The following is a 26,107-nucleotide window of genomic DNA, read 5'->3' as shown; positions in this document are numbered from 1 at the left end:
TTTGCCTGAACAATAACCAACAACCCTGCAAAATTTGGGAATAAAAGTAATTGTATATTTGATTCAGTTGGATGGCTTAGGCAAACAGTTTATTGGAAAAAACAATCACACTTGTACTGTAGCAGAGCTTTTTCCTACCACCCTCCTGTGCTGTATCACCATGAGATCGGCCACTGATGGGCAGTGTTTCCCCTATATTCATTTAGCAGCGGCAGGCCTCAATTACTAATTCGTGGCCGCCACTTCCAAGAATATGATGTAAAAATATCTATATTAATTTGTTGTAGAAAAGATAATGCAGCTATATATTTTTAAATAATATAATCTTTGAGAACTAACAACCACCAGAATAAAAACCAGACATTCAGGGAGAATCAAAAATTCAAAAAATGTCTTGGCATGGTGCCTCCATTGAATTTGTTATAATGTTTGAGTCATTCAGATAGCATAAGAACATGGGATAAGCCATGGCAAAATGTGTAGAATGGCAGAAAATTTGCTTTCAAACTACACATTTTCTCTCAGCCCCAAGGCAAAATGTGTAGAATTGCAGGAAATTAGGTTTAAAACAAAAACAAAATTATCTTGCCCCCATGACAAAATGTGTTGAATTGCAGGAAACTAGCTTTAAAACTGTAACATTTTCGCTCCGTCCCATGGCAAAATCTGTAGAATTGCAGGAAATTAGCATTAAAACAGCAACAGCTAAGAGGAGTGGCTCAAAAATGTTATGTCACGCCCTAACCATAGAGAGCCCTTGGTTCTCTATGGTGTTTAGGTCAGAGCGTGACTAGAGGGGTGTTCTAGTCATTGTATTTCTATGTTGGTGAGTTGTATGGTTCCCAATTAGAGGCAGCTGGTAATCGTTGCCTCTAATTGGGTATCATATTTAGGAAGCCCTTTCTCCCACCTGCTTTGTGGGATATTGTTTTGTTGAGTGCTGATGTGTGCGCTATTACGTCACGGTCGTTGTTTGTTTAAGTTTCACTAATAAAAGATGTGGAACTCGAATCACGCAGCGCCGTGGTCCGTCTATCCCAACAACCGTGACATTTTAGGCCGGAGACCGTACCATTGGCAACACCCACTATCACACCCCCTACGGTACCCGCTGCTGAAAAACATCCTAAGGGAAACACTGGATGTGAGTTCTAGAACAAGGGATGGGCAACTGATGGGGGTTCTAGAACAAGGGGACTCCTGCGAGCTTATGAATAACTCCTCAACCCAGCCTCAGTCCCCAGAGAACAAAATGGCCCCCCTGACTGTGAGAGGCTAACAGCTGGTCAGGTGCTCCATCATCAGTGGTTCAAGGGCAATCGATAACACAACCCAAATAAAGAAGCTCCTTGCTATTGTTGTAACCAGTTTCCTTGGGCTGCATGTTCACCACCCATTTTTTGCTGTCTGCTCTGGAGGACTAAGGCTTTAAAAGTGGCTTTCTGTATGTTGTTATTTGTGCACATGGACTTGATTTAAAATCAATTTTCTGTTGGAGAACCTAGGAGCAAATGATTTAAGAACTTAGTGTTATTTTCTCTGATCTTCAGCTGTCTTAAGTAAGAAAAATGACAATCCATCAAACGTCTAACTGGTAATCTAATCCTTCATCTGTAGGAGTGCCTATGTCCAATCAACAAGAGCTTTACCCTTTACATGGAGTGTTCCCCCCACTCTCCTCCTCTCCCGAGGGGCTATCTATTCTCAGAATAAAATGTAAGAAGCGTTGACACGGTTATTAAACTACCAGCTGGAGATGTAGGGGTCCGCACTACGGTCAGGCCTTGCCTGGCAACCCAGACTCCTTGCTCCGGCCAAACGCTATGTCACTTCCATGGACGTTAGTTTCTTCTCCACAATAAGTCTGGATCTGAGTACCTCCCTAATGATTTTTAGAATGCAAACACATTCTAACCATTCTAATTGGTCCAGAACCGATGGGTTGGGCCAGAGCCAGAACACACGTGGGTAAAGCAGCATTTAGAACATTCGGCATTGGCTTTGATACTTTGGTTAGAGACGATCCAATCGCTGATGACTTTGTTTTGTACAACACCTCTCATTTTGACGTCACCACAAACGACTTCAACTATGGCAGGCTCAGACTGAAGTCTGTAGCGAACATAGAGCAGCGGAAAAATTCAGTTTGAGTCGTCAGGCAAGGTTAGGCCCTCTCTCATATATATTGTCTGCATGGGTGCACCTTCAGATATAAACAGATAGGTTTATGAGGGGTGGAATTGTATGGGGAGGATGGATACAAATTAGTCTGGCATCAGACACCGGTCTCGCACCCTACCGGCGGCATGTTACGATTCAACTATCTATGATTTATAGTAGAGACATTCCACTTTACTGCCCAGAAATTAGATTCATATTGTTTTTCCCACTATGTGTCATGTTATGCTATATTGGATGTTACATATGATGTTATGATTAGGCGAGTTCCGAGTAGGTAGGACATATTTACACTGAACAAAAATATAAATGCAAATGCAACAATTTCTTTACTGAGTTACAGTTCATACAAGAAAATCAGTCAATTGAAATAAATAAATGATGCCCTAATCTATGGATTTCACATGACTGGGAATACAGATATGCATCTGTTGGTCAAAGATACCTTAAATGATTATGCTGAAACATGAAATGATGGTGGCGGATGAATGGCACGACAATGGGCCTCAGGATCTCGTTATGGTATCTCTGTGCATTCAAATTGCCCTCGATAAAATGCAATTGTGTTTGTTTTCCGTAACTTATCCCTGCACATACCATAAGCCCATCGCCACCATGGGGCACTCTGTTCACAATGTTGACATCAGAAAACTGCTCGCTCACATGACACCATACATGCTGTCTGCCATCTGCCCGGTACAGTTGAAACCGGGATTCATTTGTGAAGAGCACACTTCTCCAGTGTGCCAGTGGCCATCGAAGGTTAGCATTTTCCCACTGAAGTCAGTTATGACACTGAATTGCAGTCAGATCAAGACCCTTGTGAGGACGACAAGCATGCAGATGAGCTTCCCTGAGATGGTTTTGGACAGTTTGTGCAGAAATTCACAGTTTCATCAGCTGTCCGGGTGGCTAGTTTCAGACGATCCCGCAGATGAAGAAGCCGGATGTGGAGGTCCTGGGCTGACGTGGTTACACGTGGTCTGCGGCTGTGAGGCCGGTTGAACGTACTGCCAAATTCTCTAAAATTATGTTGGAGGCGACTTATGGTCGAGAAATTAACATTAAATTATCTGGCAACAGCTCAGGTAGACACTCCTGCAGTCAGCATGCCAATTGCATGCTCCCTTAAAACCTGAGACATCTGTGGCATTGTGTTGCGTGACTAACTGCACATTTTAGATTGGCCTTTTATTGTGCCCAGCACAAGGTGCACCTATGTAATGATACTTTTGTTTAATCCGCTTCTTGATATGCCACACCTTTCAGGTGAACGGATTATTTTAGCAAAGAAAAAATGCTCACTAACATGGATGTAAACAAATTTGTGCACAAAATTTGAGAGAAATAGATCTTTTATTTCAGCTCATGAAACACGGGACCAACAATTTACATGTCGCGTTTATATTTTTGTTCAATGTAAGTGTTGGGCACATCTGCTTCCCTCCGTTACACCAGTTTTTTCTTGGGGGAGCTGTGATTGCATACTTCAGCTGACGGGATCTTTTGGGGTTATTCGTAGAACCTCACTGCCACTGTAAATGTACCACCTGTTTTTTAGAAGATTCCAGAGTGAATCATAGTGATTAACTGTCATGCTCTGTGAACATCCTATGTATGATACATGGATCAATCTCACTCTATTAATTGAAAAACCATTGCCCTTTAAAATCGTATTACCAGCTGCTGTAATATGCTTGAGGGAGGCAGACTAGAGTGGTCACAGTGTATCCTCACTTTAAATTGAATGCGAAAAACCAGTTGATTAAATCCATTTGTTTATTAAATCTGTTTTAGCTATGCTGTCCCACCTCTGTTTCCTCAACTGTTCAGATCCAGCTGTTATGGCACGAGGGGGAGTTGAAAAATTCAATGGAGCATTAGAATAATTTCTAAATGAGACATTGACAGCACACAAGTATGCGGTTTTTGTGTCTGGTCTGTCTTGGTTTCATGTGAGTAGTTTTGGGGCACAGACAGTTTTGGCTAGTGGTAAGTGAATTAGGTAATTAAGCTTGCTTTTGTCGTGATCTCCAGTATTCTACAGTATACTTCCTGGAACACAGAGTAGAAAGAAATTAACTCCCTCGTCCAACTCAACTTGAAGTGAGTGGAAAAGATCTTAATGCTTGATATGTCAAATTTAGATAATATGAATCCTGGGCTCGTTCTGATTTTTTTGTGGCCAAATGCAGACAGCAATTGTTTTTGTCAGAAAGTAAAAACACTTTCTCAGAAAAAGTGAAAGATTAGATTAGACTTAAATATCACTTTGGCGCCATAGGTCGACAATTGCTTAATTCCATGGAATGTTACATCAATGCGCTCTTGATAAAATAATTCAAGCCATTAGCTGGCATACGAAACACCTCACTTACACAGATTATAAAGTAATCAAGCCTCTTCCACAGAATATAGCTCTCATTCCTCTGGCAAGGGAAGTGCCGGTAACAGCCAAGAGAGGACTCGTTTTTCTAAATGTGTCTAGAGGAACTTCCAAGCTTTTTTTAAATCACCTCTGAGTAGGTTAGTAATGGTGGGTCTTGGAGATCCTCACAGGCATCCATCTATCTATTCACAGACTGAGGTCTTGGTGGTATTGGGTTGCACTCCTATGGTGTGCACCTGGGTAATTTGTTACAGGCTCACTGAGAGTTCTGTCATGATTGAATTACTCTCTTGACTCCCCAGAGTGGATGCTTTCCTAATACCCCCGGACTTAACTGTCCACTAAGGAGATCTCCAGATTCAAGAAGATGTGAAACGCTTTTACAGCCGCTCCTGAGAAACCGTGAATGTGTGCCATAGCAAATACTAGATCATTAGCGCATATGCTAATCGTTTCTGTGTAAATTCGTTGCTAATGCCACATAACGTAATGCTACATGTGTTAACGCCGAAGATAGTAATAATACCCCTATCCTAACTGTGTTTCCTCTGCTACTTTTCCTCACACCAGTCATCCGAGTTTAATTCCAGACCGCCTCCCCTTCCCTTCACCTCAGCCCTGAAACACACACTGTAATAGTCAACCCTGAGACCCTTTCCCCTCTCAACTCAATGCGCCCCCATTTGCTCTGTTTTGTAGTTAGACTGCTCTTTTATGAATTATGTCTCTGAGGTTCTCAACTCGCCAGCTTCAGCCCTACCGAAGCAAACGTCCTCTTCACAATAAATACACTGTTATGCTAGAAGCGTACGTGAGAGCAGAATTGTGCTTATGTACTTTGTTTATGTGGGCCTCTTTATGTTTTAACCAGTATTAGTATTTTATTTATGTACGTAATGACATATTTATGTGTTATGGCGTCGGTTAGGCTGGGCCTGTATTTGGTCAGAAACACTATCCGTCATTACACATTACATACTAATTCACAAAGGGGTCTGTACTGTAGGCCTATGTAAAATGTCCTCACCTGACCTCTCAGACTGTATGGGCTATGCTTCTCTTCCAGGCGTCCCAGTGCCGTATGTCTTGTTTTTATTTGCGGGTTAAGTAAAAGGCTTGTGCTTGGAGACGGTGATTAAAACAATCAGAGAGAACTTGGAGTACACATCCTCTGTGCTCATCGCATCCCCATAACATGACCCAGCACAGCCATGGATTTACCCGTCTAGGAACATCAGATGGCTATCTCACATGTGTTTATAGAGTCATATGGATGTATTGTGCAGCAAGGAGTGTGTGCCTGCGTGTGTGCGCGTGTATAGCCCAAACACAACAGTTAATTAGCTGTCTTTGGAGATGGGACTGTATCTTAATGGGAAGTCCTGTAATGTCTTGCTCTGTGGTTAATGCTCTGGTCCTGGCATGCCAAATTTGATTTGACTTGAGTTCGATTCAGTTAATGAGCTCTATAATGTTGTGTAACCAGACTAAGACTATGGTGCATGGACATTAGCAACAATACAGGGAACGTACAGTATATTGCGGCCCAGTAAAGTAATATAAACAGAGTGAAAGTGAGTGCAGACAGAAATCTATGCAAAACCATTCAAAGGGTGAGCCAAAATGCACAAGTGCTGATTATACAGACCCAGATTGTGATTTTTCATATTTTTTGGCTGCTTCTCCTCTTGGCCGCTCCTGCAATAAGACGTGCAAAATCAAATGAACAAATACGTGATATGTCTTTATTTGAGGGTAAATTGCTCATAAACCATTATTAAATCATTTATTAGCCATTAATTAATTCTTAGTAATTATTCACCATTACATGTTTATGTACTAATTAATATTTACAAAATCATGAACAGGTCTAATACATGTTTTTACTTGACTTACTAGTAAACAAACTATGTAATAATGTTTATAAGCAGTTTATTTATTTTTTATTTTTAAGTCAGTTGAGAACAAATTCTTATTTACAATGACGGCCTACCCCGGCCAAACCCTAACTCGGACGACGCTGGGCCAATTATGCGCCGCCCTATGGGACTCCCAAACACGACCGGTTGTGATACAGCCTGGAATCAAACCAGGGTCGGTAGTGAAGCCTCCAGCACTGAGATGCAGTGCCTTAGACCGATACGCCACTCGGGAGCCCAGATCTAATTAAGTGCTACAAATACATTAACTCTCCATGCACAATTCTCAGTTATGTATTGTATAGTCCATTAAATAAATAGTCAGTGAACTGAGTATGTTCTCTGAGCCTAAACTTAGACTCTCCTGGCCCAAGCCCATTCCCCATGCGAGGGTCACGACCTCTCGAATGTCTGATTAGGAACAATGAAGACTAGGCAGCACACTCACAGCGGACAGGCTGAACCAGGAACTGTGTCCCAGTAGACCTCTCATTAAACCTCAGCAGCCAGGGAGCGTCCTAACCCAACAGGCCTATAGTTTCATCTCAGTACCCCTCGCTACCTCCCCTCCTCACCCTGCCTGCAGCCTAACAGCTAATGCCACATCGAATTATTTTGTCTTGGCCTTACAAGTGATGATGCAGTCAATCCTGTTTACAACTCTGTTGCTCGCCATTTGTGTTGGTGTATTGGCAGTGTCGCTCTTTAGTACCCTTGCAGGTGCAATGGAGTTAATAACAAGACAATGCTCATTTCTGTCTACGAACCTTTGTCAGTCAGCACTTCTCATTTAAATAAAGGGAGACACTGGGTTCGGCTTTAATTTACAGCCTTCTGTTTACCAGATATTGACATAGAAAATGGTATGGTGCTGACCAGCCGGTCTGGTATAACTAACTGTACGGTGCTGACCAGCCGGTCTGGTGTAACTAACTGTACGGTGCTGACCAGCTGGTCTGGTGTAACTAACTGTACGGTGCTGACCAGCTGGTCTGGTGTAACTAACTGTACGGTGCTGACCAGCTGGTCTGGTATAACTAACTGTACGGTGCTGACCAGCCGGTCTGGTGTAACTAACTGTACGGTGCTGACCAGCCGGTCTGGTGTAACTAACTCTACGGTGCTGACCAGCCGGTCTGGTGTAACTAACTGTATGGTGCTGACCAGCCGGTCTGGTGTAACTAACTGTACGGTGCTGACCAGCCGGTCTGGTGTAACTAACTGTATGGTGCTGACCAGCCGGTCTGGTGTAACTAACTGTACGGTGCTGACCAGCCGGTCTGGTGTAACTAACTGTACGGTGCTGACCAGCCGGTCTGGTGTAACTAACTGTACGGTGCTGACCAGCCGGTCTGGTGTAACTAACTGTACGGTGCTGACCAGCCGGTCTGGTGTAACTAACTGTACGGTGCTGACCAGCCGGTCTGGTGTAACTAACTGTACGGTGCTGACCAGCCGGTCTGGTGTAACTAACTGTACGGTGCTGACCAGCCGGTCTGGTGTAACTAACTGTACGGTGCTGACCAGCCGGTCTGGTGTAACTAACTGTACGGTGCTGACCAGCCGGTCTGGTGTAACTAACTGTACGGTGCTGACCAGCCGGTCTGGTGTAACTAACTGTACGGTGCTGACCAGCCGGTCTGGTGTAACTAACTGTACGGTGCTGACCAGCCGGTCTGGTGTAACTAACTGTACGGTGCTGACCAGCCGGTCTGGTGTAACTAACTGTACGGTGCTGACCAGCCGGTCTGGTGTAACTAACTGTACGGTGCTGACCAGCCGGTCTGGTGTAACTAACTGTACGGTGCTGACCAGCCGGTCTGGTGTAACTAACTGTACGGTGCTGACCAGCCGGTCTGGTGTAACTAACTGTACGGTGCTGACCAGCCGGTCTGGTGTAACTAACTGTACGGTGCTGACCAGCCGGCCTGGTGTAACTAACTGTACGGTGCTGACCAGCCGGTCTGGTGTAACTAACTGTACGGTGCTGACCAGCCGGTCTGGTGTAACTAACTGTACGGTGCTGACCAGCCGGTCTGGTGTAACTAACTGTACGGTGCTGACCAGCCGGTCTGGTGTAACTAACTGTACGGTGCTGACCAGCCGGTCTGGTGTAATGGTGTATGTCTGGAGAGTTCTGTGGATGAGTATGATGGATGAGGAGTCAGATGAGGAGTAGTAGGATGACAGGCCAGGTTTTACAGGGATACTCTTACTCACCTCTGCCTCTCATATAATACTGTGCCTCAGAGGGACGAGCTAGACCTTCCACAGTGCAGGCAGGGTGCCTCTGTGCTCTAATGTTCCCCAGCTGGAATTGATGCAGCTGTGACATGCAGTGACGCAGGCGGGGTGTCAGGTAACCGACCTACTGACAGGCTGACATCAATCAGGCTTACTTACCAAGCTGCTTGTTAAGTAACACGCCTCCTTTTCTTTCATGAAACGTTTCACCTGGAATGTGGGCTTTTGAACAGAGGAGAATCAGGTGTGTTTCAGAGAAACATTATATTTTCTCCTGCGGGTCTGCCTTTATGTCTGTCTGTCTGGCCCCCGGACTAATGCCTTTCTATACACAAAAGCTCTTGCATTGCACAGTAACTTACTTCAATTCTAGATGAGAATGAATGACTATACACTCACCAGACAGTTTATTAGGTACACCCATCTAGTACCAGGTTGGACCCCCCTTTGCATGAATTCTTCGGGGCATGGATTCTACAAGTCAGAAACGTTCCACAGGGATGTTGGTCCATGCTGACGCAATGGCATCACGCGGTGGCTGTAGATTGGACGGCGGTACACCACCGCCACCAGCCTGTACCGTTGACACCAGGAGGATGGGTCCATGGACTTATGCTGCTTATGCTAAATCCCTGACTCTGCCATCAGAATGACGCAACAGGAACGGGGATTCGTTAGACGTTTTTCCACTCCTCAATTGTCCAGTGTTGCTGATCGCCTGCCCACTAAAGATGCTACTTGTTGTTTTTAGCTGATAGGAGTGGAACACGGTGTGGTCGTCTGCTGCAATAGCCCATCTGTGACAAGAATCGATGAGTTGTGCGTTCCGAGATGTCGTTCTGCACACCACTGTTGTAATGCACCGTTATTTGTCTGTTTGTGGCCCGCCTGTTAGCTTGCACGATTCTTGCCATTCTACTTCAACCTTTCTTATTAACGAGCTGTTTGCGCCCACAGGACTGCCGGTGACTGGATTTTTTTTGTTTTTTCGCACCATTCTTGGTAAACCCTAGACACTGTCGTGAGTGAAAAGCCCAGGAGGGCGGCCGTTTCTGAGATACTGGATCCGGCATGCAGGGCACCAACGATCATACCACACTCAAAGTCGCTTAGGTCACTTGTTTTGCCCATTCTAACATTAAATCAAACAGTAACTGAATGCCTCGATGCCTGTCTGCCTGCTTTATATAGAAGCCATGGCCACGTGACTTACTGTCTGTAGGAGTGATACATTTTAGTAAATGGGATGTGTACCTAATAAACTGGATGCTGAGTGCATGGTATTGATTCCCAGAGGGGAAAATGTGTGTTTAGCACTACTGCAGTATCACGTAATCTTCTTCAATGTGAAGGCCTATCATGAGAATATCAATAGCTGTTTTTACTACCATCTCTCCGTTGTTCTAGGGAACTCGGTTGAGTTAATTCAAGACTTGTGATTTCAACAAAGCCCTGTAGAGGGACCCTATCCCAAGAAGAAAAAACAGTCTCTCTAATACTACAGCTCTCAGATCACTCACTATGCCCATATAGTGTTGAACACCCAGTCCCCAGGGTTATTCTGGACTGTTTCCCTTTCCTTTCTTTTCATTTCTGTTCACACGTGTGTTTGTTCCTGAGGGTGTGACTGGTGAGCATGGGAATGAGAAGACAATGGACTCCAGAAGCACAAAGAGCCATGGTGGTGCTGTAGGGGAGCTTCCTCTGCTCTGAACTTGACCCTGAACACCAAACAAATACACATCTGATATATTCAGCATTTCATTATGGTGTCACGCCTCCATGTAGAAGCCTGTAACAAACGTCGTTGTAATGATGGTCGGACCAAGATGCAGCGTGGAGTAGGTTAATCATTTTTATTAATGATAACCAGCAACAAAACAAGAAAGAGAAACCAACGAAACGTACAGCCTTGTAGGGCTCAACAGCAACAATACAAAAACAAGATCCCACAAACAACAGGTGGGAAAAGGATGCCTAAATATGATCCCCAATCAGAGACAACGATAGACAGCTGCCTCTGATTGGGAACCATACCAGGCCAACATAGAAATACAAAAAACTAGAGTACCCACCCTAGTCACACCCTGACCTAACCAAAATAGAGAATAAAAAGGCTCTCTAAGGTCAGGGCGTGACAAAGCCTGAGGTTGTACGTGTAGACTTGTGGTCTTGTGTCTATAAGTGTATGAGCACCATTTGAAATGTACGTATGCATACAAACACACAAATGATTGCATGTGTCCAGCAGTATTTGTTGTCACACAGCAATTGTCATGACTACACACTCTTAGAAAAAAAGCGTTCCAAAAGGGTTTTTCGGGTGTCCCGATAGAAGAATCCTTTTTGGGTCCAGGTAGAACCCGTGTTGGTTCCAGGTAGAACTATTTTGGGTTCCATGTAGAATCCTCTGTGAAAAGAGTCCTACATGGAACCAAAAGTGTTATACCTGGAACCAAAAATGGTTCTTCAAAGGGTTCTCCTATAGTGACAGGCAAAGAACCCTTTTTTTGTTCTAGATAGCAAAAACTAAGTTCTAAGATTACAGTCATGTTTGTTGATATGGCCAAAATTGGCCCATGCAGCACTTCCACTGCGTCAAGTGTAATGGCAATCAAATTTCATCTCAACATACTGCTTGAACATTTCCAAAATCATTTTTTTACTTTCAATACTTATCGAACAAGATTATTAGCTTGGCAGTGCGCTAAGGAAACACTGTGTACTCTCGTAGAGCATGGTTTCCACTAAACAACTAGGCAAGTTAACCGTAGTATGCTGTCACTGTGTAGTACTCAAGTCTAAGATAAACAAAGTCCAACCTGATGATTAAGTCAGAAGGCCCACTCAGAAGACTTTGAGCCGGGCCTCCGAAGGGAAAGCTCTGTAAGTGGCAGCGAGGGAATGACAGGGGCAGAAATTTGTTTATGGAGACTAAATTTAACCTGACATCTGCTTCAAATAGAAACCCGCCATAAATATTAATGAATGGAGGAAAGAATATGGTCTCGTCGATGCAGAGGGAGCGGGGGACAGAGCGAGAGAGGGAACCCGCTCCACCTGAAAACCTATTTTTAGAATCTCTGATTCTATTTCCCGCACGAAGAGGCTATTTTTAGCAGATGCAGAAGCAAGCGGAGTCAGAGACAGCTAGAGCGTGTGGAATCAGCCAGAGGAGGGAGAGATGCACCATTAGGGAGGAGGGAGAGATGCACCATTAGGGAGGAGGGAGAGATGCACCATTAGGGAGGAGGGAGAGATGCACCATTAGGGAGGAGGGAGAGATGCACCATTAGGGAGGAGGGAGAGATGCACCATTAGGGAGGAGGGAGAGACAGCGACAGCACAAGCTCCTGGCACAGGTATCTTTAGAATACCTTCTTCTCATTCTCACACTCTCACTCTCACATACACACACAGCTCCCCTCGCAATGCCAAGTCATTCTTGCCAATGTAGAATCCTCTCTCTATCTCTCCCACTCTCTCTCCCACTCTCTCTCCCTTTCTCTCATCATCTCTCTCTGCTTGTCTCAGGGTTGAACAGTTACTCTCCCCTTCCGCCCCTGTCTCTCTCTGTGTATTCTGTCTCTCTCTGTGTATTCTGTCTTTCTCTGTGTATTATGTCTCTCTCTGTGTATTCTGTCTCTCTGTGTATTCCATCTCGCTTTGTGTATTCTGTCTTTCTCTGTGTATTCTGTATCTCTCTGTGTATTCAGTCTCTCTCTGTGGCTATGTATAGTGTTTTGTCACATGACACAATGTAACAGACCAGCATCTTGTCTTAATGCAACATCCCAGGGAATGAAGTGGGTGGAAGAAATTTATGGAGTGCCTACAGTAGCCATTTTTAGATTGTAAATTTGACATGGGTAAAATCTACATGGGTATAGTTCCCACAATTTGACTTGCATGTGTTTGGTCTTAAAATGTGAAAATTAGTTTCAAATATAAACAATTTCAACAAGAATGTGAAGATACACTCAGTGGCCAGTTTTTTAGGGTATACCCATCTAGTACCGGGTCGGACCTCCCTTTGCCTCCATAACAGCCTGAATTCTTTGGGGAATGGAAACGCTGCTCAATTGGTATCAAGGGACCTAACATGTGCCAGGAAAATATTCCCCACACCATTAAACCACTGCCACCAGCCTGTACCGTTGACACCAGGAAGGATGGGCCATGGACTCATGCTGCTTACTCTATATCCTGACTCTGCCATCAGCATGACGCAACAGGAACCGGGATTCATCGGACCAGGCAATGTTTTTCCACTCCTCAATTTGCCAGTGTTGGTGATCGCGTGCCCACTAGCCACTTCTTCTTGTTTTTAGCTGATAGGAGCAAAACCCAGTGCGGTCGTCTGCTGCAATAACCCATCTGTGACAAGTACTGACAAGTTGTGCATTCCAATTTACTGTTCTGCACACCACTGTTGTACTGCACAGTTATTTGCCTGTTTGTGGCCCGCCTGTTAGCTTGCACGATTCTTGCCATTCTCCTTCCACCTCTCATCAAACAAGCTGTTTTCACCCACAGGACTGCCGCTGACTGGAAGTTTTTTGTTTGTCGCACCATTCTCTGTAAACCCTAGACACTGTCGTGCGTGGAAAGCCCGGAGGCCGGCCGTTTTTGAGATACTGAAACCAGCGCGCCTGGCACCCACGATCATACCACGCTCAAAGTTGCTTAGGTCACTCGTTTTTCCCATTCTAACGTGCAATCCAACAGTAACTGAATGCCTTGATGCCTGTCTTCCTGCTTTATATAGCAAGCCATGGCCACTTGATTCACTGTCTGTGTGTCACGTCCTGACGTAAGTTGTTATTTTCTATGGTAGAGTAGGTCAGGGCGTGACAGGGGGGTTTTCTAGTTTATTTTTTCTATGTTGTTATGTTCTAGTTTTGTATTTCTATGTTGGGTTGTTCTAGGTTTTGTATTTCTATGTTGGGCTTTGTTTGCAGCTGGTCATCATTGTCTCTAATTGGAGGTCATATTTAAGTTAATGTTTGTCCCACCTGGGTTTGTGGGAGATTCATTTTGAGTAGTGTATGTTTCGCCTCTGGGTCACGGTTTGTTGTTTTTTGTCATTCAGTTTATTTATGTATTGCATAGTTTCACAGTATAAATAAAATGTGGAACGACACACACGCTGCACTCTGGTCCGCTCCTCCTTATGACAACAACCGTGACACTGGGGGAGCAAACCATTTTTGTACAAACAGAAAATAAATCAAATATACAGTATAAATCGTGGTCCTGCATATAGACATAGTACCTTACAATGTGATGTATTTAATATAACAGGTGTTTCAGCAATCCAATGTACTATGACCACACCCCTTGCACAGTCTTCACATTTTGCTGTCTTAAAATTACATCTCAAAAGTGAATAAATGAAAATGTTTTCCTACCGATCTACACAACCTATTTTAAAACTCAAAGAAAAATTATAGAAAATGTTCCTAATGAATATAAAATAAGAATATTAAAAAGTCTTTATTGTATGTCTTCACACCCCAGAGTTAATACTTGGGGGAAGCACCTTCGGCAGCCATTACAGCTGTGAATCCTTTTGAATCAGATTCTGCCAACTTTTTACAACTCTTAGGGCAACATTTATCCATTGTTTTTGTCAAAATTACTCAAGCTCAGTAAATTTGGTTGGGACTTGAGTGTCATTGATGCATAGCAATATTCAAACTTTGTCTCTGATGTTCAAGCAAATCAGGACTGAGGCTGGAACGCTCAGGAACACTCAACACCTCTTGGAAAAGCATATTTTTTTCTATATTCATATATATTTTTTTATCTCAAACAGTTACAAACATTCACAAATGAACAACAACTTACAGAAACACTATACTATCTAAATATTTTAATAAAAAAACATTCCATTTTTCCATTGTGTTAATGATGGCAGATTGATTGATTTCAAGGTTTTTTGTATACGTTTTTTCAAGATGAGTGATGAAAAGAGAATCGTCCAGCCCATTGGGCATTTCACTACACCCCAATATGCCATATTTTGAAATATGTAGATAGACAGATTGAAAGTAAGTTTATATTGAAATACTTCTGATAGCCCACTTTCTAGCTCCACCCATAACTTTTGGACCTTTTAGCATTCCGTGTAAGCATGGATTATTGAGTCATTGTTAGTTTTACACTTAAAGACATGACTGTGCTGTAGAATTTCTGATTTTTTTCTCTTGTATAATAAATTCTCTATGTACATTTTTGTTAACTGTCATTTCATTAGTTTAATATGCTCCAACATTCCCTCCATCTTGTGCCAACATCTGCGTTGTGTTGTGTAATTGATTTGACCCAAGACTTAGTTTTTAATTTAGTTGTTTAATTTAGGCTGACTATCTGTTGTTCCACGTAATGAATCTGTTATTCAATGCATTTGTATGGGCTAATAGCAGTAAGGCCCCAAATATTTTTTAATCGGCTTAGACAGGGCTTAGGCTCTAATGGAATAACTGGTAGCAAAAAAAAATGGTGGTGGAGATGTTGAGGAGGCGTGTGTAGAAATTCACTAGGCACTGTATCTATCAATTCCATGTCTGCACCTGACAGGTAGCAAAAATACCTCCAGTGGGGTTCCCAATTAGGTTCAGTTGAACCAGAGCCGAGAGTTTGACTTTGCTATTATTAAAGCACTGGATGCCAGTTTTATTGCTGTGTAATAGCGCATCTGACAGATGAGAGACGTTAATGTTGTGTAATTGCCTCATATTATTGAGAGACATCTCCGGGGACAGTTCTGGCTCGGTTAGTTTCAATTCCATATCTGTTTTAGCATGAGGGTTTTATTTTTTCATATCACTTTGCACTATTTATTTGCAAAGGGCTCAGGCTACATCCAGTTTCTGTCCAAAAACAGCCACAGTTACCGCAATGGTTGTTTGCTAAAGTACCGATTTTTCGGCTCTGGAGTTCATCAGAACCTGCATACAAAGTGGAGCTAAGCTTGGATGTTAGCAGAGGTTGTCGGAATGTGGATGTGGATCAAGGTGGAACCGCGCCGAGAATGAGATTTATTTTTATTTGGCCGAAGATGGACCATCATCATGACCCTCTGCTGTAGGCAGTGCAGTGCAGACTCTTGGCTGCGTCTCAACAGTGGCTTCCTTATCTTGTCTCCTTCCCTTTGTACAGATCTGAAAATGCTGGTAGATGTGATGGGGTAGATAAGTAGTGTAGAATTCATTTGGGAATCTCCTTGGGTTTCATCTGTGTTTTTAAGATCTGTTGCAGATGAAGGGAAGGAGACGAGGAGACTAAGCCCCTTTAGACTAGTGAGATGCATTATTAACAAAGAGAACTGTTTACGCATGTCAACCTGGGTTAGGCGGTGCAGAGCTGCACTAATCTTAATGTATATGGATCCGTTCCTATCCCTTTGAATGCTCTTAAAGATGGTTTATAGATCTGTGAATCTGTGCAGCAGGTGCCTCAGGCCGACCCTCGTCATCAAACAGCCAGTTCCCGTAGTCTGACCAGCCAACACCATTCAGTTACACTTCTGTGACGTAGTCAACTCCACAACGTATTATTATACGCTTTTTTCACCCTCTCAACCACTCATCCTACATATGGAGGTTTATTGGTGTGACTCAGAACAATGATGGGCCTTTTTTTGTGTTCGTCCATTTCCTGTGCTTTTGATAAATCACCTTCGTTGTTGAAAGGGTTTGTGCTATTAGTGTCGCCATTGATATTTTTAGTTTGGGCTTCTCAAATGCACTCAATTTGTTTAGAGGGGGGAAAGGAGGGGTTTGATTCCTTTGTCCCGTTGGTGATGTCTGACTTGACGTCAGTCTCGAAGAAAAGTGCCTTGTTGCGAATGATTCAAATCTGTTGTGTATTGTGCTTTAACTGAGTGTGTGTTTGTGCTGTGTGCACAAGGTGATGGAGCGTCATTTGTGACGTGGATGATTTTTGGAGCATGGTTATTACAATTTTAAATGATGGTGATGACGATAATAAGCGGCTTTCATTGAAAGACGTGCTAAATCATGATACATGTTGAGAGCCACTATGGCCTTTTCTCGATCACTCTCCCATCTCAGGTTACTCTTCACTATACTCTCCTCACTCTCATTAAAGGGTGATACCCTTAGGGTGTTGCATGTAAAATTCATATTTACTGTAATTTGAACAGTTCTTACATTTTTATTGTTGATTTGGAGCTTTGATTTAGGCTACAAGTTTGAAACAGTGAATTGTTTTCTCATCTGCTCTCTCCCTCTTTCTCTTTCCCCATAGTTTTGATGCTGAGAATGGCTTGTCGGTGGGGCGCAGCCCCCTGGACCCGCCGGCCAGTCCCGGCTCTGGCCTGGTGCTCCAGGCCAACTACCACAGCCAGCGCCGTGAGTCCTTCCTCTACCGCTCCGACTCAGACTTTGACCTCTCACCTAAGGCCCCCTCGAGGAACTCGTCCACTGCCAGTGATCTGTAAGTGCCCCCGCCCCATATCGTCTCCCTCTGTGACCTTTCACCTTCCACTCACATCTATTGAAGCGTCATGGCAGAGATGTCTCAATGTAGGCCTTGATGCTGCAAGGTCTCCACTTTTTGTAATGTCCAAGGTTATATACAGATATGGTTTTGTGGAACAGATACAATTATATGTGGAAGGGAATTGCTTCTTGGATCACTTTCCAAAAGGGAATTCCGATAGCAAAACATGGGGAATACGTTAGGCCCATTTGTAAGCTTTCCCTTTTACTTTATAATCACAGTAAGGAATGGAAAGAAATGTACAGAATGGTTATCTGGAGGAAAGTGGGGAAGGGTCATGCTTTTTCAATTTTAGTCAAGAGGAGGGTTTAGTATTTTTTTTAATCTAGTCCAGGGGAGAGTAATATCATTTGTAATTGATGAAATGTCTATATTTGTCAGTGTTTTAGAATAATAGTTGCTTATTAGGATATATATATCAATGTGTGCCCGATGCCGCCCCTCATCTCTGATTCTCTGCTGAGAGTGCACTATCATGTGCGCCTATAGGCTATTTAGTGTGGTCTCAATCAAATGATCCATAGCCTATAGGCTACGAAGTGCATGGTCGTAGAAGCACAGAGCAAAGTTGTATTTCTAAGAAAGCTGCTGGGATGGTGTAAATAAAACTAGGCTGCATTACAAACTGCAATGGATATTCCAACCCTGAGCCCCGGCCTGCTCTGCTCTTGCTGATCAAAAACATGTTTGTGTGCTGCTTAACCAATAGCTGTGTAGGCCTACAGTTCAGGAGGAGAGTCAAAGGCTTCTGCCAAAAATAATTTCATCTTGCGCGGGGACTAGCCTACAGCCTATGTTCTGTTCCTTTTGAGAAGAAGAGTGGGAAGATGAGAAGGAGGACCGGAGGTCAACTTTGATAGCTTGCTTCTACTACAATTGATTTAATTAAAAACAATATGTTTTTTGCCCATTATGTACAGTACCAGTCAAAAGTTTGGACACACCTACTCATTAAAGGGTTTTTCTTTATTTTGACTATTTTCTACATTGTAAAATAATAGTGAAGACATCAACACTATTAAATATCACATGTAGTAACCAAAAAAGTGTTAAACAAATCTAAATATATTTTAGATTTTAGATTCTTCAAAGTAGCCACCCTTTGCCTTGATGACAGCTTTGCACACTCTTGGCATTCTCTCAACCAGCTTCACCTGGAATGCTTTTCCAACAGTCTTGAAGGAGTTCTCACATATGCTGAGCACTTGTTGGCTGCTTTTCCTTCACTCTGCGGTCCAACTCATTCCAAACCATCTCAATTGGGTTGAGGTCAGGTGATTGTGGAGGCCAGGTCATCTGATGCAGCACTCCATCACTCTCCTTCTAGGTCAAATAGCCTGGAGGTGTGTTGGTTCATTGTCCAAATGATAGTCCCACCCGCAAACCAGATGGGATGGCGTATCGCTGCAGAATGCTGTGGTAGCCATGCTGGTTAAGTGTGCCTTGAATTCTAAATAAATCACAGACAGTGTCACCAGCAAAGCACCCCCATACCATCACACCTCCTCCATGCTTCATGGTGGGAACCACACATTCAGAGATCATCCATTCACCTACTCTGCGTCCCACAAAGACACAGCTGTTGAAACCAAAAATCTCAAATTTTCAGACCGAAGGATAGATTTCTACCAGTCAAATGTCCATTGCTCGTGTTTCTTGGCCCAAGCAAGTCTCTTCTTATTATTGGTGTCCCTTAGTTGTGGTTTCTTTGCAGCAATTCAACCATGAAGGCCTGATTCACGCAGTCTCCTCTGAACAGTTGATGTTGAGATGAGTCTGTTTACTTGAACTCTGTGAAGCATTTATTTGGGCTGCAATTTCTGAGGCTGGTAACTCTAATGAACTTATCCTCTGCAGCAGAGGTAACTCTGGGTCTTCCTTTCCTGTGGTGGTCCTCATGAGAGCCAGTTTCATCACAGCGCTTGATGGTTTTTGTGACTGCACTTGAAGAAACGTTTAAAGTTCTTGACATTTTCTGCATGTCTTAAGGTAATGATGAACTATTTCTCTTTGCTTATTTGAGTTGTTCTTGCCTTAACATGGACATGGTCTTTTACCAAATAGGGCTATATTCTGTATACCACCCCTACCTTGTCGCAACACAACTGATTGGCATAATCGCATTAAGAAGGAAAGAAATTCCACAATTTAACTTTTAACAAGGCACACCTGTTAATTGAAATGCATTCCAGATGACTACCTCATGAAGCAGGTTGAGAGAATGCCAAGAGTGTGCAAAGCTGTCATCAAATATATTTGATTTGTTTAACACTTGTTTGGTTACTACATGATTCGATATGTGTTATTTCATAGTTTTGATGTCTTCACTATTATTCTACAATGTAGAAAATAGTTCAAATAAAGAAAAACCCTTGAATGAGTAGGTGTGTCCAAACTTTTGACTAGTACTGTATTTATCAGTGTCCAAACTTTTGACTAGTACTGTATTTATCAGAGTTATTCTCCTCACAATAAGCCAGATTCGAGTAACTTACATTGTGGTGCTGAAACTTGAAGGTAGTAGCTGCGGCACAATCAATCGGAAATAGACAGCTCATGGTGCTGAAAGTAGGCAAATTCAAGTAGGCATTATTCATTTCCATCTTCATTTTAATTACACTTTACTAACAACAAGAGCCCTGTTTCCATTGGCACTTTAAAGTCAACCCAGGTTGGGTTGGCCTTGGTGGGCAAGCTCAAATTGTGTTTCCACTGCCTCCAGAAATGAGAAATGATGTAATGTTGCTAGGTAGCCAATATGTGACTCCAGCTGGCTTCGCTAATGTTGCTAGCTAGCTAGCTAGCTACCAAGATGTTGAAGAATTTAATTCACCCTTACCATGCTGTAACTAACGTTTCCCCATACTCTTACCCAGTGGCGATTTTAGCATGTAAATCTTCGTGGAGCAAAAAAATATATATCTTTTAGATGCATGTCAGCAAAGCCACTACACAACATGACACTAAACAATACATTAAGTGCATTATAATGGTCACAAAAGGTGCCCACAAAATGTTAGGGCCTACATAAAGCCATCCCACAGCAGTCGCAACACCTTACCAATGCTACACCGGGCTACCAGCGAGCCTTGTCTGGCAGTGAAACAGTTCATTCAGCCTCATTTACTGCCTTTTAAAAAAACATAGCTGATATGGCTGACTGGATTAAACAAATGTGGTTTCTACTGACAATTGAGATGTGCAAAGGGCACGACGTCGGGATAAGAAGAAATCTGTAATTTCGATTAAGACATTAATGAGCGAGCTTGGACAGACGTAGTCAATATAACTATTTATTCAGCACTTTTGAAATGTACAGCGACAGAATTCCGAACATGAGCCGTTTTTACAATATTCGGAATATTCTTTACAATATTCTCCCTGTACACTAAGTCAGAACTGTAGGATAAATGAAGGGGGCATATAAGCAGACAATGAAAGCTCTTACAATATTAGATGATTACATTTATCTAAAACAGGCTATAGGCTACATGTGCACCACTAAGTCAGTAGGCAAAATTATGAGGGGAAAGGGGACCAAATGATTAGGGTGAGACCAAGTTTGTATGCAACTTTATTAAGTCAATTATTTTTTGGTATAGTTTTTTACATTGTTTGCAAACTGTTATGTGACATGTATTAATGCCAAAATAACATGCAAAACAGGCCCAAAACATTATTATTTTGGCAGGGGCTCAAAACAGGTGGGGCTCCTGCCAATTCCAGCCAGACTCAGAGCCATCTATTTAGCTCGCTGACGTTAGCTAGCTAAATAGTTAGCATCATGTTTAGCATAACAGGCTAGCTAGCTAGCTTAATTCCTACCTTGCTAACCAAGCAAACCAGATGACAGGTTTGATATGATGTAGCTAACTACAGAAGTGGGACCAAGTCACTATTATTCGAGTCACAAGCAAGTCTCAAGTCACAAGGGGTGAGTCTCAAGTCGAGTCCCAAGTATAACAGGTCAAGACTCAAGTCGTGCAATCTAAGAACAAGTCGAGTCGAGGCACAAGTTTTTTCAAGTCAAGTAAAAAACAAATCTATACATGTAACAACTTGTTCAACTACAAATCTTTCTCTATTTATTGAGGCTACCAGACAGTCATTTTCATGATTTTGATTTTGAAAAAGCCATATCTCAGACTGGATAATAAAAATAAAAGATCAAGATGGGCAAAAGAACATACACTGGACAGAGATATGGCTTTTTCTTTGCAACTCTGCCTAGAAGGTCAGCATCCCGAAGTCGCCTCTTCACTGTTGACGTTGAGACTGGTGTTTTGCGGGTACCATTTAATGAAGCTGCCAGTTGAGGACATGTGAGGCATATGTTTCTCAAACTAAACACTCTAATGTACTTGTCTTCTTGCTCAGTTGTGACCCGGGGTCTTTCAGAAGAAAGTGTTTTGTTTCTGGCTATTTTGAGCCTGTAATCAAACCCACAAATGCTGATGCTCCAGATACTCAACGAGTTTAAAGAAGGCTAGTTGTATTGCTAAAATAATTGCAATAGGGTTTTCTAATGATCAATTAGCCTTTTAAAATGATAAACTTGGATTAGCTAACACAACGTGCCTTTGGAACACAGGAGTGATGGTTGCGGATAATGGGCCTCTGTACGCCTATGTAGATATTCCATAATAAAATCAGCCATTTCCAGCTGCAATAGTCATTTACAACATTAACAATGTCTACATTGTATTTTTGATCAATTTGATGTTATTTTAATGGACAAAAAATGTGCTTTTCTTAAAAAAACAAGGATGTAGATGGCGCAGACAGACATGGCAGCTCTGTGTCTAGCTCCTAAGCAACTTTGATAGTATTTTGTTTTTTGGTGTGTTATTTCTTATATTATAAGCACAGAATTTTTTGGGTGTTATTACATACAGCCGGAAATAACTTTTGGATATCAGAGCGGCGGTAACTCACCAGCGTTATGAACAGGAATACGACACACCATCCACTGCTTCCGAGTATATTACTCGCAAATGGATAATAACGTAGACGAGCTCAGGGCGAGGATCTCCTTCCAGTGAGACATCAGGGATTGTAACATACTCTGTTTCACGGAATCATGGCTCTCTCAGGATATATATCCATTCAGCCATCTGGGTTCTCAGTACATCGCGCAGGCAAGAATAAAGAACTCTCCGGGAAGAAGAAAGGTGGGGTGTATGTTTCATGATTATCCACTCATGGTGCGATTGTGATAACATACAGAAACTCAAGTCCTTTTGTTCACCCAACCTAGAATAACTCACAATCAAATGCCGACCGTATTACCTCCCAAGAGAATTCTCTTCGGTTATAGTCACAGGCGTGTATATTCCCCTTCAAGCAGATACCACGACGGCCCTCAAAGAACTACACTACACTTTTTGCAAACTGGAAACCACATATCCTGAGGCCGCATTTATTGTAGCTGTGGATTTTAACAAAGCAAATTTGAGGAAAACGCTACCAAAGTTCTACCAACACATTGACTGTAGTACTCGCACTGGTAAAACATTGGACCACTGCTACTCAACTTTTCGAAATGCCTACAAGGGCCTCCTCCACCCTCCCTTCAGCAAATCTGATCACAACTCCATTTTGCACCTCCCTTCCTATAGGCAGAAACTCAAACAGGAAATACCCGTGCTAAGGTCTATTCAACACTGGTCTGACAAATCGGAATCCATGCTTCAAGATTGTTTTGATCAGGCGGACTGGGATATGTTCCGGTTAGCCTCTGAGAATAACATTGACAAATACACAGATACGGTGACTGAGTTCATCGGGAAGTGTATAGGAGATGTTGTACCCACTGTGACTATTAAAACCTACCCAATCCAGAAACAGTGGAAAGATGGCCGCATTCAAGCAAAATTGAAAGCGCGAACCACAGCATTTAACCATGGCAAGGTGACTATGGCCGAATACAATCAAACAGGCAAAACAATCAAAACAATCAAAGTGGAGTTGCAATTTAACGGCTCAGACACGAGACATATGTGGCAGGGTCTACAGACAATCATGGACTAGGGAAAACCAGCCACGTCGGGGACACTGATGTCTTGCTTCCTTCTTTGCCCACTTTGAGGACAACCCACAGTCACCGATGTGGCCCACTACCAAGGACTTTGGGCTCTTCTTCTCAGTGACCAACGTGAGGAAGACATTTAAGGGTGTTAACCCTCGCAGGGCTGTCGGCCCAGACGGCATCCCTAGGCGTGTCCTCAGAGCATGCGCAGACCAGCTGTCTGGAGTGTTTACGGACATATTAAATCTCTCCCTATCCCAGTCTGTTGTCCCCACTTGCTTCAATATGTCCACCGTTGTTCCTGTACCCAAGAAAGCAAAGGTAACTGAACTAAATTACTATCGCCCCATAGCACTCACTTCTGTCATCATGAAGTGCTTTGAGAGGCTAGTTAAGGATCATATCACCTCTACGTTACCTGACACCCTAGACCCACTTCAATTTGCTTACCGCCCCAATAGATCCACAGACGATGCAATAGCCATGGCACTGCACACTGCCCTGTCCCATCTGGACAAGAGGTATACCTATGTAAGAATGCTGTTCATTGACTATAGTGCAGCATTCAACACCACAGACAACACCTCCACTTCGCTGATTGTCAACACAGAAGGCCCACAAGGGTGCGTGCTCAGCCCCCTCCTGTACTCCCTGTTCACCCATGACTGCACGGCCACGCACACCTCCAACTCAATCATCAAGTTTGCAGACGACACAACGGTAGTAGGCCTGATTACCAACACTGACAGGACAGCCTACAGGGAGGAGGTAAGGGCCCTGGGAGAGTGGTGCCAGGAAAATAACCTCTCACTCAATATCAACAAAACAAAGGAGTTGATCATGGACTTCAGGAAACAGCAGAAGGAGCACACCCCTATCCATATCGACGGGACCGCAGTTGAGAAGGTGGAAAGCTTCAAGTTTCTCAGCGTACACATTACTGACGATCTGGAATGGTCCACCCACACAGACAGTATGGTGAAGAAGGCGCAACAACGCCTCTTCAACCTCAGGAGGCTGAAGAAATTTGGCTTGGCCCCTACAACTCTCAAATGTTTACAGTTGCGCAATTGAGAGCATCCTGTCAGGCTGTATCACCGCCTGGTACGCCAACTGCACTGCCTGCAACCGCAGGGCTCTCCAGAGGGTGGTGCGGTCTGCCCAACACATCACCGGGGGCAAACTACCTGCCCTCCAGGACACCTACAGCACCTGATGTTACAGAAAGGCCAAAAAGATCATCAAGGACATCAACCACCCGACCCACAGCCTGTTCACCACGCTATCATCCAGAAGGCAAGGTCAGTACAGGTGCATCAAAGCTGGGACTGAGAGACTGAAAAATAGCTTCAATCTTAAGGCCATCAGACTGTTAAATAGCCATCACTGGCCGGATTCCACCCGGTTACACAACACTGCACCTCAGAGGCTCCTGCCATATATACATAGACTTGGAATCACTGGCCACTTTAATAATGCGACACTAGTCACTTTAATACTGTTAAAATGTTGTTTACATACTGCTTTACTCATCTCATATGTATATACTTTATTCTACTCTACTGTATTTTAGTCAATGCCACTCTTAATTCCATTCTTTTACTTTCAGATTTGTGTGTATTGTTGTGAATCATTTTAAGATACTACTGCACTGTTGGAGCTAGAAACACAAGCATTTCGCTACACCTGCAACAACATCTGCTGATTATGTATATGTGACCAATAAAATGTTATTTTATTTATATATTTTTTAGCTGGTGTCAACATTTTGTCTGACATGCCAAAAATGCAGCCGTGTTGACTTTATTTGAAACTTCGCAGCCACCGGAGTTTGACAAATGACTACAGTTTGCATTGATTTGTGGGTCATATCAACCCCACAAGTGATCAAAGTTCTTCACTCACTCCCCTGAGGGAGAGTGGCTAGCGCGAGGGCTGAGGGGGTAAAAATAAGGTGTTTGGACTGCAGCCAAAGTTGGAAAAATTAGCGACTTTCTTGGTTTTTTACTTGTGCTGTTTATTTTTCCAGCCTACATCAGCCTAAGACAGTTTCCCTGTCTCTAAACACCTTAGTTTGTGATTAATTTGGTTGCAGGTCACCAACTCTTGCCTCTGTTTTTAAAGGGAAGAAAGCTTGAAGCACTGGGAAGTCAACTGGTTGTCTCGGTGAGAAGAACTTGACAAAACGCTGATTTGTCCCCTCAAAGGCCTGTCCCGCATTCTCCATTACAGGTTTCAGAGCCATCATCCTCCCCATGGCACCAGTGACAAAAAATGTACCCCTCCCCCATGTTTTTCCTGTGACCCCAAGAAAAGCCTTTTTCTTTTGCATGTGAAGCTTCAAGAAAAAGACCCTAGCATAACCCCAACCCTGTAACTTTACCAGTTGGACGTTAATTTCTCCCTACCTAACGGTTCCTATAATGTACAGTGCATGGCATCCTTTGTTTGACCTTAATTTCACCCTGTCTGGTCTACCTTTTCTCGTTGCGTTCTTTGCTTTGATGTCGGTCTGCAGGTTGTTGGAGTGTTTTTTCACAGACACTGATCAACTGTCTTGATTTATGATTAAATGTAAATGTGTAAAGTGCACAGTAGACATTAGTACCATAGTAGTCATGTTGGATTTAACCTAAATATTGTATACACACTAAATCGTTGCAATTTTGTTTAACCTTTTCACTGATTATGTTAATGTACTTTAAAAAATGTAAGACCAGAGCCTAAACCAATATCTGGATTTAACCTCAATTTCATCGTTTTTGCCCCATTATAGACATGGAGAAGACATGATTGTGACACCATTTGCACAGGTTAGTT

At 43.1% G+C, this 26,107-nt stretch overlaps 1 protein-coding gene across 6 annotated transcripts in view; it reads left to right on the top strand.

The window, feature by feature from the left end:
• The window catches only part of LOC115169947 (cAMP-specific 3',5'-cyclic phosphodiesterase 4D-like), an 81,569-nt gene that overhangs the window by 36,776 nt on the left and 18,686 nt on the right, over window positions 1-26,107 (top strand). For 3 of the 6 annotated variants that reach the window (XM_029726101.1, XM_029726100.1, XM_029726103.1), the window contains exons 2-4: window positions 17,005-17,193; window positions 25,412-25,453; window positions 26,064-26,100. In XM_029726101.1, the coding sequence (XP_029581961.1) occupies window positions 17,005-17,193; window positions 25,412-25,453; window positions 26,064-26,100 (268 nt within the window). Of the gene's footprint in view, window positions 1-17,004; window positions 17,194-25,054; window positions 26,101-26,107 lie in introns of those variants that run through there. The other 3 variants (XM_029726102.1, XM_029726105.1, XM_029726104.1) reach the window with 3 other exon arrangements.

The sequence above is a fragment of the Salmo trutta genome, chromosome 31 (genome assembly GCF_901001165.1).
Source record: "Salmo trutta chromosome 31, fSalTru1.1, whole genome shotgun sequence".
NCBI lineage: Eukaryota > Metazoa > Chordata > Actinopteri > Salmoniformes > Salmonidae > Salmo > Salmo trutta.
Note: the sequence above shows the minus strand (reverse complement) of the source record. Positions and strands in the feature narration are given on the sequence as shown.